Below are 18,982 nucleotides of genomic sequence, written 5' to 3'. Positions count from 1 at the left end.
TTGTCATCTACTAGGACCCTCAGATCTTTCTTCATCCTGGAACCCCCCCCAGAGGTTCTCCTCCTAGCGAGTGACTTGTATTTATATTTTTAGCCCCCAAGTGCATCACTTTACATTTCTCTACATCGAACCTCATTTGCCAAATATCCCCCCCTCCCCCCCCCCCCATTATTATATTGAGGTCTTCTTGTAGAGTTTCTATACCCTGCGGTGAAGTGATTGTCCTCCTTAGCTTTGTATCCTCAGAAAACACTGAGACTTCTTTATTCCATCCTCTGTATCATTTATGGACAAGTTACAGAGTTGGTTCCAGGACAGATCCTTGGGGGACAGCCTGCTGACAACTCCAGACCAATCAAAAGAGACGTCATTAATCCCCGCCCTCTGGACACGCCCTCCTATAACCTGGATTCTATCCAGGAACGTACAATCCCAACAATGCCGAGGGACCTCCGTTTGTAAATGAGATCGTGGAGGATCCTTCTGCCCAGAGCTGAATGAGCCGGGAGAAGCATTTCCCCCAAAGAGGAAATATGTCAGTCCTCTCTACTCTCTATATTGCTCTTATTATAGTTTCAGTTTTCAGTATAAATCATCTTCATGGATTTGGGAGCTGCAAGAAATGCACACGGCACGTCCGGGCTGAGCCCGGGCTGGATCACGCTCTCCATACACCGCTAGACTTTCCTTCAAACTTTCCGCTTTAAGAGCTTTTTATAATAACGGATGTGAAATTGGCGCTCGTTGTTGATGACGTTGACAAGACGATTCATAGGAGGGGGAGGGGACAATTTCTCAAACTCCTTTCTATCAGTGATTTGTGATTTTTTCCTTCCAGAAAGTTCCTTCATTCCACAATCAAATGTTTTCACGACATTCGGGAGGAACATTTGCTGGAAAGTCTCCCGGTGTATGGCGGCGGCCCAGCTTCCTGTATAAAGTTAGTGGTTTGGTCTCAGTTTGCTCTCCAGGTCCAATAACTGGCGCAGAAATCCGCGGTTAGGGACGATTCCTCGCTTGTCCTTCACGGTGTTAATGGCTTCAACCAAAGTCATTCGCTGGTAGATCATAAGATAGGCGAGAACCAATGTGGCCGACCTGCTCACTCCTACCGCACAATGCACCAGGATCTTCCCTACAGACAATCAGAATAGACAATTAAAGTCTAACGCTGACCAAAATCAGACTTCACACGCACTATATTACCAAAAGTATTGGGACGCCTGCCTTTATACTTCCTCTAGAGGGTTCAATATTGAGTTGGCCCTTTGCAGCTATAACAGCTTCACCTCTTCTGGGAAGGCCGTCCACAAGGTTTAGGAGGGTGTCTATGGGAATGTTTGATCATTCTTCCAGAAGAGCATTTGTGAGGTCAGGCACTGATGTTGGACGAGAAGGCCTGGCTCACAGTCTCCGCCCTAATTCCTCCCAAAGGTGTTCTATCTGGTTGAGGTCAGGACTGTGTGCAGGCCAGTTAAGTTCCTTCACCCCAAACTCACTCATCCATGTCTTTTATGGACCTTGCTTTGTGCACTGGTCCAAATCATTTGGTGGAGGGGGGATTATGGTGTCAGAGGGGGGATTATGGAGTGGGGAAGGGGGGGGATTATGGTGTCAAAGGGGGGATTATGGAGTGGGGGGAGGGGGGGATTATGGTGTCAGAGGGGGGATTATGGAGTGGGGGGAGGGGGGATTATGGTGTCAGAGGGGGGATTATGGAGTGGGGGGAGGGGGGGATTATGGTGTCAGAGGGGGGATTATGGAGTGGGGGGAGGGGGGGATTATGGTGTCAGAGGGGGGGATTATGGAGTGGGGGGAGGGGGGATTATGGTGTGGGGGTTGTTTTTCAGAGGTTTGGCTTGGTTCCTTAGTTCCAATGAAGGGAACACTTAAGATGTCACCAAGACATTTTGGACAATTTCATTCTCCCAACTTTGTGGGAACAGTTTGGGGATGGCCCCTTCCTGTTCCAACAAGACTGCCCACCAGTGCACACTTCTCTCCTCATCGATCTCCTCCCTTAATGTTCCCTACCCATACCACTATCACTCTCCTCCTCCACATTGCTCTTTTTTCCACCTTTCTCTCTCTCCCATTCTCCCTCCCTCCATATAACTCCCCTCATCTCTATATTCCTTTCCTCCTCCTCCACCTTCACCTATAGGTCACTTTGGAGAAGCAGACATTGGATGTGGTGGAGAGCTCCTACATTTTTCTTGTTCTTTAACTGTGACAGGAGTCACTTTGGGTGGGGGATTTGTGAAACTCGGCTTAACTTGCAGAGCTCTGGAAAATCCGTGTCCAGCCCCCCCGGACCCTCCTGTGTGTAAGTCACCCTGTGTCTATTAGGGGCACAAGGTGACCGAGAACCCCAGTCTGATCTGTGCTAGTAGGGCTCGCTGTACAGCCGCACTGGAATGTGGTGTGTGTGTGTGTGTGTGTATAATATAAATATATATATATATATGTGTTTATGTGTGTGTCTGTGTATATAATATATATATAATTATAATATATAATTTATATAAAAATTAATATAATTAATATAATATAATATATATATATATATATATAATTATAATATAATATAATTTTGTGTGTTGTCTCGTGCTGTTGTGGACTCTTTCCTGGGATTGTTTGGGGTGAGAGCAGGGGCCTGTGATAAGGGGGAAGGGCTTGTGAGAAGGGGAGGGGTCGATGATGAGGTGGAGGGGCCTGGTGAGCAGGGGAGGGGCTCTGAAGCTCTGACTGTTATATAGATTGGCAAAAGCATTGCTTTTTTGAGCTGAAGTTGGTTGCAATTTACCACAGAGGTAACAAAAACCTCACAGATGTACAGAAGAAAGTCTAGAGTCATAATGGGGGGGGGGGGGAATTTACTGAAACTGGAGCACACAGAATCTGGCACAGCTCATCCAATCAGCTTCCAGGTTTTATTGTCAAGCTTAACTGAACAAGCTGAAGTTAGAAGCTGATTGGCTGCCATGCACAGCTGCACCAGATTCTGTGGGCTCCAGTCTTAATAAACTCCCCCTCCCCCCCATGGATGGGGCCAGGGAACCCAGACATATAGGAAGACTTCTCTAGGACTCGTCTCACCTCTCTCCTTGAGGGCGCGATGGATGAAATCAGCGGCGGCCTGGAAGTGGACGCTCATGTCGAAGAGCGGGCTGTCCTGAGCATCAATCCCCATGTACAGAATGTTCATCCCGCGGTAGTATTCCTCTCCTCCTCTCCAGCGACTATGAGCCGCATTCAGGATGTGAGTGATCCGCAGCTGTAGGAGTTCCCCTTTATTGGCCGCGATCTCCCTAGATTCAGAAGAAAGAGAAGCGGTAATTAGTGTTATATTATCATATCATAGAAAGGAATCAGACTGCCAAAAGATGAGCTTAAACCCCCATTCACTTGACAGTTCCAAATGGCATGACAAGTCGCACCCCATTGCTGGCAATGGAGCCGTTCATACTGGTGGGAGGTGACGTAGGATGAGATTGTGGGGCATGATGGAGGGAGGTGATGGTGGAATGAGATGGTGGTAGGTAATGGTGGGATGAGATGGTGGGAGGAGGCGGTGGGGCATGAGATTGCGAGGAGGTGGTGGGGCATGAGATTGGGAGGTGATGGTGGGAGGAGGCGGTGGGGCATGAGATTGGGAGGTGATGGTGGGAGGAGGCGGTGGGGCATGAGATTGGGAGGTGATGGTGGGAGGAGGCGGAGGGGCATGAGATTGGGAGGTGATGGTGGGAGGAGGCGGTGGGGCATGAGATTGGGAGGTGATGGTGGGAGGAGGCGGTGGGGCATGAGATTGGGAGGTGATGGTGGGAGGAGGCGGTGGGGCATGAGATTGGGAGGTGATGGTGGGAGGAGGCGGTGGGGCATGAGATTGGGAGGTGATGGTGGGAGGAGGCGGTGGGGCATGAGATTGGGAGGTGATGGTGGGAAGAGGCGGTGGGGCATGAGATTGGGAGGTGATGGAGGGAAGAGGCGGTGGGGCATGAGATTGGGAGGTGATGGTGGAGGAGGCGGTGGGGCATGAGATTGGGAGGTGATGGAGGGAAGAGGCGGTGGGGCATGAGATTGGGAGGTGATGGTGGGAGGAGGCGGTGGGGCATGAGCTTGGGAGGTGATGGTGGGAAGAGGCGGTGGGGCATGATGTTGGGAGGAGATGGTAGGATGAGATGGTGGGAGGCGGTGATAGGAGGAGATGGTCGGAAGAAACAATGGGGCATGATGGTGGGAGGTGATGGTGGAATGAGATAGTGGGGGCGGCGATGGGAGGAGGTGGTGGGCAGGATGGTGGTAGGTAATGGTGGGAGGTGAAGGTGGGGTGAGATGGTGGGAGGTGATGATGGGAGGAGATGGTGTGGCATGATGGTGGGAGGAAATGGGGGCATGAGATGGTGGGAGGAGACGGTGGGGCATGAGATTGGGAGGTGATGGTGGGAAGAGGCGGTGGGGCATGATGGTGGGAGGAGATGGTAGGATGAGATGGTGGGAGGTGGTGATGGGAGGAGGCGGTGGGGCATGATGGTGGTAGGTAATGGTGGGATGAGATGGTGGGAGAAGGCGGTGGGGCATGATGGTGGGAGATGATGGTGGGATGAGATGGTGGGAGGAGGCGGTGGGGCATGATGGTGGGAGATGATGGTGGGAGGTTATAGTTCTAATGGGAGGCGATTGTAGGCTGTGATGATGGGATGTAATGGCGGAAGTGATTGATACCGGAAGATAATTATCATATGACTGGATTTCCTGTCTTTTCTCAGGATGGAGCCTCTCATTTGCTCTCTGGGGATAAATCTTGTTACATTTTCATTGCAATGGATGTTGATGGGAAATATTTTGGATTTAGAAAAGTCCCGTTGGGGACGGGAGAATGCCGGGAACTGGTCACTTTGCAGTCAAATATCAAATATCAATTCCAACTTCCAATATCAGAATATTCCATAAGGAAATAGCGATGTGCCAAATGCAGCAATTCAAGCCATCAGTATTCCAACAACAGATAGACTCCGTGTACTGAAACGTGATTGGATGATATTGGTTACTTCGCCCCAAGTATTTATTTTCCTTCAATCTTTCTCTATTCAGAATGTAATCGCCATGTTGGAATACATAGAAAACATACAATATTACGGAAAATGGTTATCAGATACTTACCGTCATTTTCCTTTCCTAGCCTATCCTCACGTCAGCACACAATGGGTTAAGTCCCCCTCTGGAACCCACAGGACCACCTCTTCCTAGCTCAATAAAAGACAGCCCCTCCCCCACTGAAATGTTTGATAACCCGGCCTGCCACAGGCCACTCGGAGGGAGTCCGGTGCCAATGTGAGGATAGGCCAGGAAAATAACATTTTCGGTAAGAGACAACCAAAGGAAAGCCGTTAAAGACACAAAGAATTTCTCTCTCTTGTCCCAAACTTTGCAGACCTTGCTGACCGCACGCCCACCTTGTAAAGTCAAATGAAGGCCGCACAAGAACTTAAGGTAGCCGCCTCACATATATCTTCCACCGAAATCCTGGCACAACCTCCCCAAAACACCCGTTCTGCACCAGAAAGGCCGACTTCCTTCACACCAATCAAATACCCCCCCTCCCCCCCTGTAGTCCAATAGAAGATGATTCTTGAGGACCTGATGGCAAAATGAAAAGATTGTCCACTTTCCTCACCATTTTTACCTTTTCCAGTACATTGATACAGCTTGACCATGTGTGACCATGTATGGACCATGTGTAACCATGTATGACCACGTATGACCATGTATGACCATGTGTGACCACGTGTGACCATGTGTGACCACGTGTGACCACGTGTGACCATGTGTGACCATGTGTGACCATGTATGACCATGTATTACCATGTGTGACGAGCTGAAGTCTTCCTGCAGTGACTCCAACATCCTTCTGTCTGAAGCATCTGCTGTCAGAGGAACTAGTTTTACCACGAGGAACCTCAATGGAAATTGAAGCTATTGGAGCAAAGGGTGTCGGCACCAGTGCTTTCAGAACCAATCCTAAGTCCCATGAAGGGAAGAAGGGTTTCCTTTGGGTTTGTATATGGATTACTGCCTGCATGAAGCATCTGGTGAATGGCTCTTCCACCCATCTGCAGCCTAAGAAAGAGGATAAGGCAGAGATCCATTCTCTAAAGGAGTTGTATTCCAGACCAACCTTTATCGCTGATTGTAAAGGCATCCAAGATTTTGGCTAGAGCCGGGGACACGGGATATACATTTTTTGCTGAGTAGACAAAACAAACTTTCTTCATATCCTCCCGTATATGTAGCATTCATGGATGATCTTGTAGCCTTCACCAAGAATTAAACCACCTCGAAAGAAAATCCTTGCGGCCCCCCACCCCCACCACAAAGCACATTGTCCCCATGCTAATGAGGACAAGGGCCTCTTCCCAACAACCCTGGCCGTTGGTTGTTGGGGTCTGCGGGCAGGGGGCTTATCAGGATCCGGGAGCCGCCTTTAATAAGGGGCCCTGTCACGTACCTAGTGGTGAGCCCGGAATGCAGAAGGAGACCTCTCTTGCCCCCCCGACTCACAGCCCCTGGTGGTGGTGGCAGGAGGCACGGGAGTCAAAGGTAGCACGAGTGCCTGGCAGGATCAACAGCCTGAGGAGGGATCAGGCTGACTTCAGGAACTGTAGCTGCACAAGCAGGCCTCAGTGGCAGCGGACAGGAACCAGTAAACAGCAGGAGACCAACAGGAACAGGTGGATCGCTCAGGGGCAGGCACACAGAAGAGTCGGGCAAGCCGGGTCAAACCAGATGGTCAGTACAGGAACAGATGCAGCGGGCAGAGGCAGGAATGTGGAACAGGCCGAGTCGGTAATGGATGAGCACGGATGGACCAGAGGATGAGACAGGTGCAGAGTCGTAGACAAGCCGGAGGTCAGAGGCAGGCAGAAGGCAGGGAAGGTCACAGGTCAGGCCGGGTCAATACACCAACAGATCAGATTCAGGAAATAGTCTCAGGAACGCTGTAGATCAAGAAGCAAAATCTGAAGGGAGAACTGGGTTTAAATAGCCCGCCTGACGCCAGTAACCGGGCGCGCGCGCCGGCGCGCACCCGCACGGACACGCCCAGGCACCCGCAGGCGTGCACAGACAGGCGACGGACCACTGTCCCCAGCCAGCCTTTCCTGACAGGCCCCCCACCCTACGTGAATGAGTATGGGGTACGATGTACCAGCATCCGTTGGGACTGTGACATCATAAGGAGCGGGGTCACCATGTGACATCACCCGGTGACCCCGCCCCTTATCCCTATATAAGTCACCGCTCAATGCGTCCCTGCGATTACGGGCCGGAGAGAGCGTTGTGTCAACATCGGAAAGGAAGAAGGAGAAGAAGAAGGCGACAACACCGGGCCGACGCTAGTAAAAGAGCTGTAAGAAGATAGCGGAGGCCCGGCAAGAAGAACCCGAAGAGCGGGACAAGACCCCCGAAGTCGGAAGAAGACCCCCGGACGGCGGCGACAAAGGAGAAAGCTGGGCTCCTCCGCTAGTAAAAGAGCTAGTGGTAAGGGTAAAATAGCAGAAGATAGCAGAGAAGTCTGGCGAGAAGACCTCCGAAGACAGAAGAAGACCCCCGGAGCTGTCTAATAAAGTATTTTAAAATCCTGTGTTGTGTTTTTTTATTAACACTTTTTTTCCCCCAGGTGAATGGGTAGGGGTACATCGTACCCCATACTCATTCACATAGGGTGGGGGGGCTGGAATCTGGGGGCCCCTTATTAAAGGGGGCTCCAGGATTCTGATAAGCCCCCCCCGCCCGCAGACCCACGACAACCAACGGCCAGGGTTGTCGGGAATCATGAACATGGGGACAAGGTGCTTTGGGGTGGGGGGGGCCACAGGGGGAGTTATGGGGAATGTTACAGAAGGTTTGTGAGGAAGCTCCATCCCCCCTGCAGTGGTGGAACCACAAAGCTCTCATGGCTGATGACTGAATGCGTCACCCTTCGTACTCGGCCTATTGAAGCCTCCACCAAAAGTCAGCCGCCGCGTTCAACCCCTGCAGAACCAGGACACACCCCCCTCCAGAGCCAGGACACCCCCCCCCCAGAGCCAGGACACACCCCCCTCCAGAACCAGGACACACCCCCCTCCAGAGCCAGGACACACCCCCCTCCAGAACCAGGACACACCCCCCTCCAGAGCCAGGACACACCCCCCTCCAGAACCAGGACACACCCCCCTGCAGGTTCCACTTCTGAATTTCATGCTTTAAACATGGAAGTTGTTGTTGTTTCTGGGTGACAGGCTGTGAAATGTGCGAATCCGCTTCCTTATCCATTGTCACTCGAGGCAATCCATGTAAATGAAAGGATAAGTTCATCGTACCCATATTCAGGGTGTAACATGTTATGAAAGGACCGGCCCCCGATATACCCTCCCCCCCCCTTTGACAGCCATCGGGGGATCTTCTCCTCCTGCAAATGGTCACAATTCAAAAAAAAAATTCTGTTCTGTGAATGGAAAACTACAAGTCCCAGGAGTCTTAGCGGCTGTTGGCTTGTAGATCTCAATGAAGTTCTCATTGATTCTTCCTGTCAGCATGTATCGGCTTTCTCATACGAGGCGGGGGCGTATGTTCAGGGGTCACCATTGTGACCCGGCTCCTCCTATACAGACCCCCCTTGTACGCCTGAATAGGAGGGCAGCGGCATGTAGAGGAACCAATCCCTCCAAGTAGCCGCTGCAGGAGAGGAATGGAGGGCATTGTTTCCTCTACATGCCGCTGCCTCCCTATCCCCGTTCTGCTGCCCCGGTGTGCTTCCTTAGCCCCCTCGCCCCTCCCCCACAGCATTTCTGGGTTTTCCCCTCCCACCTCCCCGGGGGCTGCTGCGGGGGGATCTGTGAGGATAGAGAGCGGGAAAGGAGCCGCCCCATTCCTTGTCCTAAAATACAGTCAGTGATCCATACCGTTCACCAACTGTGCTTCTTTTTTTTTTTTTTTTATTCATTCATAGCTGAGGCATAGTAAACTGTTTCCTATGCTTCAGTTTATCAATGAACAGGAAGCCTCTGTACAAAGCTATTCCTGTTCATTAATTCTGTTCAGCTGAGATGAATCTGTGTTCTCTGTCCTTTTTATTTGTCTCAAAAGTGAGACATCAAGGATCTGTTTAGACCCCTGATATTTCACAAAAGTCCCCCCCCCCCCCCCCCTAATGGGGGTCCCAAGAATATATGTAAAAATGATAAAAAAGAAAACTGTAAAAAAAAAATTAAAAAATAAAACAACAAAATAAAAAAACACTGGTGACAGTGGTGGAACTACCAGGGTCACAGAGGCCACACTTGTGACTGGGCCCTGGAGTTCCGCCACCGTGGGAGGGGCCCCAAGACAGTAGGAGGGAGGGCCACCGCGGGGCCATAATAAAAGGCCCCATGATCTGGGGGAAGAGGGAATGAAGGGGCCCTCCATGGTTTCTTGCACCGGGGCCCCTGAAGGTTCTAGTTACACCTCTGGTAGGAGGAAGCAGATACACTGACAGTCGGCAGGAGACCCGCGTGGCGCCCCCGTCTGCTGATCCCAGGTGCAATGCTTTCCCGCCTCCTGCAACAACAAATAATAATTGCACTTTTTTTTTTTACCTGCAAAAAGGAAAAAAAAATAGCATATTATTTATTTTTGTCGAAAGGGGAACTTATCCTTTAATCTTCATGCACACGAGACGCTGATAAACGCTCAGAGTTCAGAGGCAGTTGGACACTTTTTTCAACCCCTGAACTCATTCAATGTTCTCCTATGTGACCATCTACACTGTCTCGGTTTTTTGCAGTTTTTAGGCAGTTGCGTTTAACCTCGTTTTTCCAGAAGCAAAAAAATGGGTTCAGACGCAAAACGCGGCAAAACGCTTAGAAGTGTTTTTAAAGGTGACCTATTTTTTTTTACATTAAAAATCTCAAAAATGATTGCAAATGATGAAAAACCATAAAAAATTATTTTAAACAATTGCAAGTGGACAATCCACAACTTGTGGCAGGTGCCGTGGCAAGTGACCTGGCAGGTGAGGTGGCAAGTGGACAATCCACAACTTGTGGCAGGTGCCGTGGCAAGTGACCTGGCAGGTGACGTGGCAAGTGGACAATCCACAACTTGTGGCAGGTGCCGTGGCAAGTGACCTGGCAGGTGATGTGGCAAGTGGACAATCCACAACTCGTGGCAGGTGCCGTGGCAAGTGACCTGGCAGGTGATGTGGCAAGTGGACAATCCACAACTCGTGGCAGGTGCCGTGGCAAGTGACCTGGCAGGTGATGTGGCAAGTGGACAATCCACAACTTGTGGCAGGTGCCGTGGCAAGTGACCTGGCAGGTGATGTGGCAAGTGGACAATCCCACAACTCGTGGCAGGTGCCGTGGCAAGTGACCTGGCAGGTGATGTGGCAAGTGGACAATCCCACAACTCGTGGCAGGTGCCGTGGCAAGTGACCTGGCAGGTGATGTGGCAAGTGGACAATCCACAACTTGTGGCAGGTGCCGTGGCAAGTGACACGCTAAATACAAGTACACTGCTACTCTCACAGCTGCTGCTACTCACTATGGTCTCACAAAATTGCTGAAATACTGTTTTTTGAGCTTGGGGAGGGTCTATGATGTTAGCTTAACTAAACGCTTCTAGACACAAACGCGGTAAAAATCGCGGCAAAACGGGCGTTTCTAAACGTCGGTTTCGGCTTTTAAAAACATGTGTCCAGCAGAGTTTGCATCTGCGTCTCGTGTGCATGGAGCCTTAACCGCTTTAAAAAAGTTGTACTTACCTCCGCAGCGGGTGAATCTGAGCCCGGGGTGCCGGCTGAGCCCTTCATACCGGGAAATAATCGCATTTTATTCGATTCCCGACTCCCGGAGGACGGATACGGATTGGACATTCCAGAGAAATGGTGAAATAATGGATTACAATGTAACTGAACCCGATATTGGATATTATCAGACTAAAATCTAACGAGATCCCAGTGTGACCTAAAAGGAAGGTCGCTCTTCATTTTCTTGTGTAGATTTTATATGGAAGTGTATGGCGCCCCCTAGAGGGGGTCCTTTTATTTCATTCTTTCCTCTCTATTCAGAATATAAGCCTCATGTTGGAATATATAGAAGACGCTTTATATATTTCTTCTGGTATATTCCGACATCTTTATTTCCATATGAAGATATACCGGGGGGGAGGGGGGGAACTGATGTGACTCTACAATATATATATATATATGAGCTGCATAATAAATAAATGAATACATGTGATTTCTGGGTGTGTGCCGCCATCTAGTGGAATTTCACTGAACTGCATCCTTCTTTCTATGAAGAATTCTTGGAGAACGCTGAGATCCCCGGGGGATGTAATTTGCAGAGCGATAGAAATCATCATTAACCACTTGCCCTCCGAAAAATTTACCCCCCCTTTCATGACCAGGCCATTTTCTTGACGTGACACTGCGTGGTTTTAGCTGACAATTGTGTGGTCGTGTGATATTGTCCTTTTTTTTCCCCCACATCTTTTGGTGATATTCCATCAGCTCTTTGTTTTTTTTTGTTTTTTTACACTATAAACAAAAACAATATGGACAATTTTGAAAAAAAAAAAAACAAAAAAAAATTTTTTTTTACTTTCTGCTATAAAATATCCAATAAAAAATCAAATTTCTTCATCAATTTATTCCAATATGTATTCTGCTACAAATCCCAATAATTGGATATTGATTGGTTTGTGTGAAAGTTATCCCGTCTACAAGCTATGGAATTATTATTTTTTACCAGTAATGGCAGCGATCAGTGATTTTTAGCAGGACTGTGACATTGCGGCAGACAGATCTGACATGAAGTAACACTTTTTGGGGACCAATACAGCAGTCAGTACTAAAAATATGCACTGTCACTGTACTAATGACACTGGCTGGGAAGGGGTTAACATCATGGGGTGTTTACTAACTGTGTGTGGAGGAGAGGAGTTGCCTGGCCGTCATGCTGACCCTTTGGCTTCACATTGAAACATCCCAAAACATTGAATGCGCTACACGTTACATATCACCGCACACGTTACATATCACCGCACACGTTACATATCACCGCACACGTTACATATCACTGCACACGTTACATATCACCGCACACGTTACATATCACCGCACACGTTACATATCACCGCACACGTTACATATCACCGCATACGTTACATATCACCGCACACGTTACATATCACTGCACACGCTGGAGTGAGAAGAATCATTCCTACACGGATGATCTGTAGGGACTTTTAAAGCGCCATCTATGGAAAATATCAGGTACTGAAGTCTGTCGCTGTTTCGCAGGCACATGCAATTATAAGGTGTGGAGTGTGGGGTATCTGTGTACTCTGTGTGGGGTATCTGTGTACTCGGTGTGGCATGTGGGGTATCTGTGTACTCGGTGTGGAGTGTGGGGTATCTGTGTACTCGGTGTGGAGTGTGGGGTATCTGTGTACTCGGTGTGGAGTGTGGGGTATCTGTGTACTGGGTGTGGAGTGTCGGGTATCTGTGTACTGGGTGTGGAGTGTGGGGTATCTGTGTACTGGGTGTGGAGTGTCGGGTATCTGTGTACTGGGTGTGGAGTGTGGGGTATCTGTGTACTCGGTGTGGCATGTGGGGTATCTGTGTACTCGGTGTGGAGTGTGGGGTATCTGTGTACTGGGTGTGGAGTGTCGGGTATCTGTGTACTGGGTGTGGAGTGTGGGGTATCTGTGTACTCGGTGTGGCATGTGGGGTATCTGTGTACTCGGTGTGGAGTGTGGGGTATCTGTGTACTGGGTGTGGAGTGTCGGGTATCTGTGTACTGGGTGTGGAGTGTGGGGTATCTGTGTACTCGGTGTGGCATGTGGGGTATCTGTGTACTCGGTGTGGAGTGTGGGGTATCTGTGTACTCGGTGTGGAGTGTGGGGTATCTGTGTACTGGGTGTGGAGTGTCGGGTATCTGTGTACTGGGTGTGGAGTGTGGGGTATCTGTGTACTCGGTGTGGAGTGTGGGGAATCTGTGTACTCGGTGTGGAGTGTGGGGTATCTGTGTACTCGGTGTGGAGTGTGGAGTATCTGTGTACTGGGTGTGGAGTGTCGGGTATCTGTGTACTGGGTGTGGAGTGTGGGGTATCTGTGTACTCGGTGTGGAGTGTGGGGTATCTGTGTACTCGGTGTGGAGTGTGGAGTATCTGTGTACTGGGTGTGGAGTGTCGGGTATCTGTGTACTGGGTGTGGAGTGTGGGGTATCTGTCTACTCGGCGTGGAGTGTGGGGTATCTGTGTACTCGGTGTGGAGTGTCGGGTATCTGTGTACTGGGTGTGGAGTGTGGGGTATCTGTCTACTCGGTGTGGAGTGTGGGGTATCTGTGTACTCGGTGTGGAGTGTCGGGAATCTGTGTACTCGGTGTGGAGTGTGGGGTATCTGTGTACTCGGTGTGGAGTGTGGGGTATCTGTGTACTCGGTGTGGAGTGTGGGGTATCTGTGTACTTGGTGTGGAGTGTGGGGTATCTGTGTACTCGGTGTGGAGTGTCGGGAATCTGTGTACTCGGTGTGGAGTGTCGGGAATCTGTGTACTCGGTGTGGAGTGTGGGGTATCTGTGTACTCGGTGTGGAGTGTGGGGAATCTGTGTACTCGGTGTGGAGTGTGGGGTATCTGTGTACTCGGTGTGGAGTGTGGAGTATCTGTGTACTCAGTGTGGAGTGTGGGGTATCTGTGTACTCGGTGTGGAGTGTGGGGTATCTGTGTACTCGGTGTGGAGTGTGGGGTATCTGTGTACTCGGTGTGGAGTGTGGAGTATCTGTGTACTGGGAGTGGAGTGTCGGGTATCTGTGTACTGGGTGTGGAGTGTGGGGTATCTGTGTACTCGGTGTGGAGTGTGGGGTATCTGTGTACTTGGTGTGGAGTGTGGGGTATCTGTGTACTCGGTGTGGAGTGTCGGGAATCTGTGTACTCGGTGTGGAGTGTCGGGAATCTGTGTACTCGGTGTGGAGTGTGGGGTATCTGTGTACTCGGTGTGGAGTGTGGGGTATCTGTGTACTCGGTGTGGAGTGTGGGGTATCTGTGTACTCGGTGTGGAGTGTGGGGTATCTGTGTACTCGGTGTGGAGTGTCGGGAATCTGTGTACTCGGTGTGGAGTGTCGGGAATCTGTGTACTCGGTGTGGAGTGTCGGGAATCTGTGTACTCGGTGTGGAGTGTCGGGTATCTGTGTACTCTGTGTGGAGTGTGGCGTATCTGTGTACTCGGTGTGGCGTGTGGGGTATCTGTGTACTCGGTGTGGAGTGTGGGGTATCTGTGTACTCGGTGTGGAGTGTGGGGTATCTGTGTACTCGGTGTGGAGTGTGGGGTATCTGTGTACTCGGTGTGGAGTGTGGGGTATCTGTGTACTCGGTGTGGAGTGTGGGGTATCTGTGTACTCGGTGTGGAGTGTCGGGAATCTGTGTACTCGGTGTGGAGTGTGGAGTATCTGTGTACTCGGTGTGGAGTGTCGGGTATCTGTGTACTCGGTGTGGAGTGTGGGGTATCTGTCTACTCGGTGTGGAGTGTGGGGTATCTGTGTACTCGGTGTGGAGTGTCGGGAATCTGTGTACTCGGTGTGGAGTGTGGGGTATCTGTGTACTCTGTGTGGAGTGTGGGGTATCTGTGTACTCGGCGTGGCGTGTGGGGTATCTGTGTACTCGGTGTGGAGTGTGGGGTATCTGTGTACTCGGTGTGGAGTGTGGGGTATCTGTGTACTCGGTGTGGAGTGTGGGGTATCTGTGTACTCGGTGTGGCGTGTGGGGTATCTGTGTACTCGGTGTGGAGTGTGGGGTATCTGTGTACTCTGTGTGGAGCGTGGGGTATCTGTGTACTCGGTGTGGAGTGTGGGGTATCTGTGTACTCGGTGTGGAGCGTGGGGTATCTGTGTACTCGGTGTGGAGTGTGGGGTATCTGTGTACTCGGTGTGGCGTGTGGGGTATCTGTGTACTCGGTGTGGAGTGTGGGGTATCTGTGTACTCGGTGTGGTGTATCTGTGTACTCGGTGTGGAGTGTGGGGTATCTGTGTACTTGGTGTGGAGTGTGGGGTATCTGTGTACTCGGTGTGGAGTGTCGGGAATCTGTGTACTCGGTGTGGAGTGTCGGGAATCTGTGTACTCGGTGTGGAGTGTGGGGTATCTGTGTACTCGGTGTGGAGTGTGGGGTATCTGTGTACTCGGTGTGGAGTGTGGGGTATCTGTGTACTCGGTGTGGAGTGTGGGGTATCTGTGTACTCGGTGTGGAGTGTCGGGAATCTGTGTACTCGGTGTGGAGTGTCGGGAATCTGTGTACTCGGTGTGGAGTGTCGGGAATCTGTGTACTCGGTGTGGAGTGTCGGGTATCTGTGTACTCTGTGTGGAGTGTGGCGTATCTGTGTACTCGGTGTGGCGTGTGGGGTATCTGTGTACTCGGTGTGGAGTGTGGGGTATCTGTGTACTCGGTGTGGAGTGTGGGGTATCTGTGTACTCGGTGTGGAGTGTGGGGTATCTGTGTACTCGGTGTGGAGTGTGGGGTATCTGTGTACTCGGTGTGGAGTGTGGGGTATCTGTGTACTCGGTGTGGAGTGTCGGGAATCTGTGTACTCGGTGTGGAGTGTGGAGTATCTGTGTACTCGGTGTGGAGTGTCGGGTATCTGTGTACTCGGTGTGGAGTGTGGGGTATCTGTCTACTCGGTGTGGAGTGTGGGGTATCTGTGTACTCGGTGTGGAGTGTCGGGAATCTGTGTACTCGGTGTGGAGTGTGGGGTATCTGTGTACTCTGTGTGGAGTGTGGGGTATCTGTGTACTCGGCGTGGCGTGTGGGGTATCTGTGTACTCGGTGTGGAGTGTGGGGTATCTGTGTACTCGGTGTGGAGTGTGGGGTATCTGTGTACTCGGTGTGGAGTGTGGGGTATCTGTGTACTCGGTGTGGCGTGTGGGGTATCTGTGTACTCGGTGTGGAGTGTGGGGTATCTGTGTACTCTGTGTGGAGCGTGGGGTATCTGTGTACTCGGTGTGGAGTGTGGGGTATCTGTGTACTCGGTGTGGAGCGTGGGGTATCTGTGTACTCGGTGTGGAGTGTGGGGTATCTGTGTACTCGGTGTGGCGTGTGGGGTATCTGTGTACTCGGTGTGGAGTGTGGGGTATCTGTGTACTCGGTGTGGTGTATCTGTGTACTCGGTGTGGTGTATCTGTGTACTCGGTGTGGCGTGTGGGGTATCTGTGTACTCGGTGTGGAGTGTGGGGTATCTGTGTACTCGGTGTGGAGTATCTGTGTACTTAGTGTGGGGTATCTGTGTACTCGGTGTGGAGTGTGGGGTATCTGTGTACTCAGTGTGGGGTATCTGTGTACTCGGTGTGGGGTATCTGTGTACTCAGTGTGGAGTGTGGGGTATCTGTGTACTCGGTGTGACCTCATCTTTCCTATTTTACCATAACAAAGGGTAATATATTGAGTTTGTGTGACCTAAAATTTCCTTCAGTGTATTTTTTACTGAAATGTCGGGTTTCATAAAGCGTTCGGCTCATATATTGTGTGACATAAAGAATTGGAACTTCCGCCATTTTATTCTCCAGGGCGTCTGCCTTCAGAGAGGATCTCATGGTCGGGGGTTGTTGTGCTTAGTACTGGCATCAGTGGCAGTGAAAGGGTGGAACGACTTACTGGTCTCCTAAGTAGAGTTTTGGCCAAACCTCATCGGCGTGGTTCCGGATGGTCTTCCCGGTGTAGAGAATCTTCTCCAGGTCATACACCCCCAGGATTGGGGGCTTGGACCTCCTCAATGGCGGCCGACTCAGGGATCCAAGGTGGGGGTACCGGGAGGACGCCATGACAGTTCCTGGGGGTGAGAAGTGATGGAGGAACATTATATTCTGTTATACTGGGGGGGCAATAAGAACATCATATTCTGTAATACTGGGGGGGGGGCAATAAGAACATTATATTCTGTTATACTGGGGGGCAATAAGAAAATTATATTCTGTTATACTGGGGGGGGGGGGGGCAATAAGAACATTATATTCTGTTATACTGGGGGGGGGGGTAATAAGAACATTATATTCTGTTATACTGGGGGGGGGGGGTAACAAGAACATTATATTCTGTTATACTGGGGGGGGGGGGGGTAATAAGAACATTATATAATGTTATATTGGGGGGTAATAAGAACATCATATTCTGTTATAATTGGGGGGGGCAATATTATTTTTATATCCGGACAGGCCGAATGTTTCCGGCTATTATTGATGGAACGGAATCTTCATGATAATAGGAATGGACTCCGTTGGCGGGAGGATAAGGAAGTGCCGCCACGTGTTGTGGGTTGGAGAGAACGATGGGGCAGTTCCTGAGTAATATGGGGGGTTGGAGAGAACGATGGGGCAGTTCCTGAGTAATATGGGGGGTTGGAGAGAACGATGGGGCAGTTCCCGAGTAAGATGGGGGGTTGGAGATGGGGCAGTTCCTGAGTAAGATGGGGGGTTGGAGAGAACACTGGGGCAGTTCCCGAGTAAGATGGGGCAGTTCCCGAGTAAGATGAGGGTTGGAGAAAGTACGCTCGGGGTGTTTGTCTCCGATGGATGGGTGAGAAGTCTGCCCGGAGTGCGATGTACACGGAAGGACACGCCTGACCACGCGGTTGAGGCCTGGGGTCCTCGGTGGTCTCGGTGGAGAACATATCTTGAGGTGGTTCCTCCGCAGATCCTACAAGATGATTTGGATAAGAACCTCGTTTTCCCGGCTGGAAGTGTCCAGAGCCTGCCGGCTATCACCAGAGTCTTATGGGAAGCTGCTACCCCCCCCCCCCCCGCCTCAACAAGTGCCCCGGGACCCAGCACACCGATTGCTCCTCAAGGCCGGGTGATGTCAGGGGCCACATTTAAGGCCCCCTTTAGCTCATAAGTTGTCAACCCCGGCGCGTTTCACCTCTCAGATCAGAGAGCTCTTCCTTCTGATAGGACCACCTCTGAGCTACATGGGGGGTGCACAATGGTACGTCCCGCCTTACAGACCACCCTACAGACCAGCTAACCCATCTCATGGACCACCTTGTTGTCGTTGTGACTCCATCACTACAGTTGTGTTTGGACTCGCTGAGATCGGGGCGACTCTCTGACGTTGGAGATCCGAATACCGACTCCGCCATCCGCCCCGACCGGCCGACCTACCAAACCCCCAGACAGGCCACCTCCACAAGTGATTGGTCGGGGGAGAGTCCGGCCCTCATCACGGCCTCCATACATTAGATGGGATGAATATTAACATTTGGAATTTATTCGGAGTGTTGGACGCTCGGTGGTTACGGAAATTTCCGGCGTTCTCCCCACCAGCAGGATAAAAACTGCCCAATCAGAGCGCTTTGTTTCTGTTTTCTCTATTTTTATCTTCTAGTGAATCTCGGATATTTCCCGTCATTTTCTGTACATGAAAATGAAGTGTCTTCTGTGTACTAAGCTGCCAATCCAGAACTACTGGAAAGATACCCCCGGCCACCTACCCTGAGTCAACTACACTGAGCCACCTACCACGAGTCACCTACCCTGAGTCAACTACACCGAGCCACCTACCACGAGTCAACTACCCTGAAGCACCTATCCTGAGTCACCTAACCTGAGTCAACTACCCCAAAGCACCTACCCTGAGTCGACTACCCCAAGCCACCTACCCTGAGTCAACTACCCCGAGCCACCTACCCTGAGTCAACTATCCTGAGCCACCTAATCTGAGTCAACTACCACTAGCCACCTACCTTAAGTCAACTACCCTGAGCCACCTACCCCAAGTCAGCTACCCTGAGCCACCTACCCCAAGTCAGCTACTCTGAGCCACCTACCCCAAGTCAGCTACTTTGAGTCACCTTCCCCAAGTCAGCTACCCTGAGCCACCTACCCCAAGTCAGCTACTTTGAGTCACCTACCCCAAGTCAGCTACCCTGAGCCACTTACCCCAAGTCAGCTACTTTGAGTCACCTACCCCAAGTCAG

At 50.9% G+C, this 18,982-nt stretch overlaps 1 protein-coding gene across 1 annotated transcript in view; it reads right to left on the bottom strand.

Moving 5' to 3' along the window:
* Positions 1-228: 228 nt before the first annotated feature.
* DUSP26 (dual specificity phosphatase 26) overlaps positions 229-18,982 on the bottom strand; it is a 36,027-nt gene continuing 17,273 nt past the window's right edge. The window contains exons 2-4 of the mRNA XM_077484819.1: positions 16,666-16,840; positions 3,100-3,311; positions 229-1,135 (exon numbers count right to left, since the gene is read on the bottom strand). Coding sequence (XP_077340945.1) covers positions 942-1,135; positions 3,100-3,311; positions 16,666-16,832 — 573 coding nt within the window. The 5' untranslated portion in view covers positions 16,833-16,840 and the 3' untranslated portion in view covers positions 229-941. The remainder of the gene's footprint in view (positions 1,136-3,099; positions 3,312-16,665; positions 16,841-18,982) is intronic.

The sequence above is a fragment of the Lithobates pipiens genome, unplaced genomic scaffold (genome assembly GCF_037356315.1).
Source record: "Lithobates pipiens isolate NorthernLeopardFrog02 unplaced genomic scaffold, aLitPip1_a1.2 Scaffold_162, whole genome shotgun sequence".
Taxonomy (NCBI): domain Eukaryota; kingdom Metazoa; phylum Chordata; class Amphibia; order Anura; family Ranidae; genus Lithobates; species Lithobates pipiens.
This window is presented reverse-complemented; position numbering and strand designations above follow the sequence as displayed.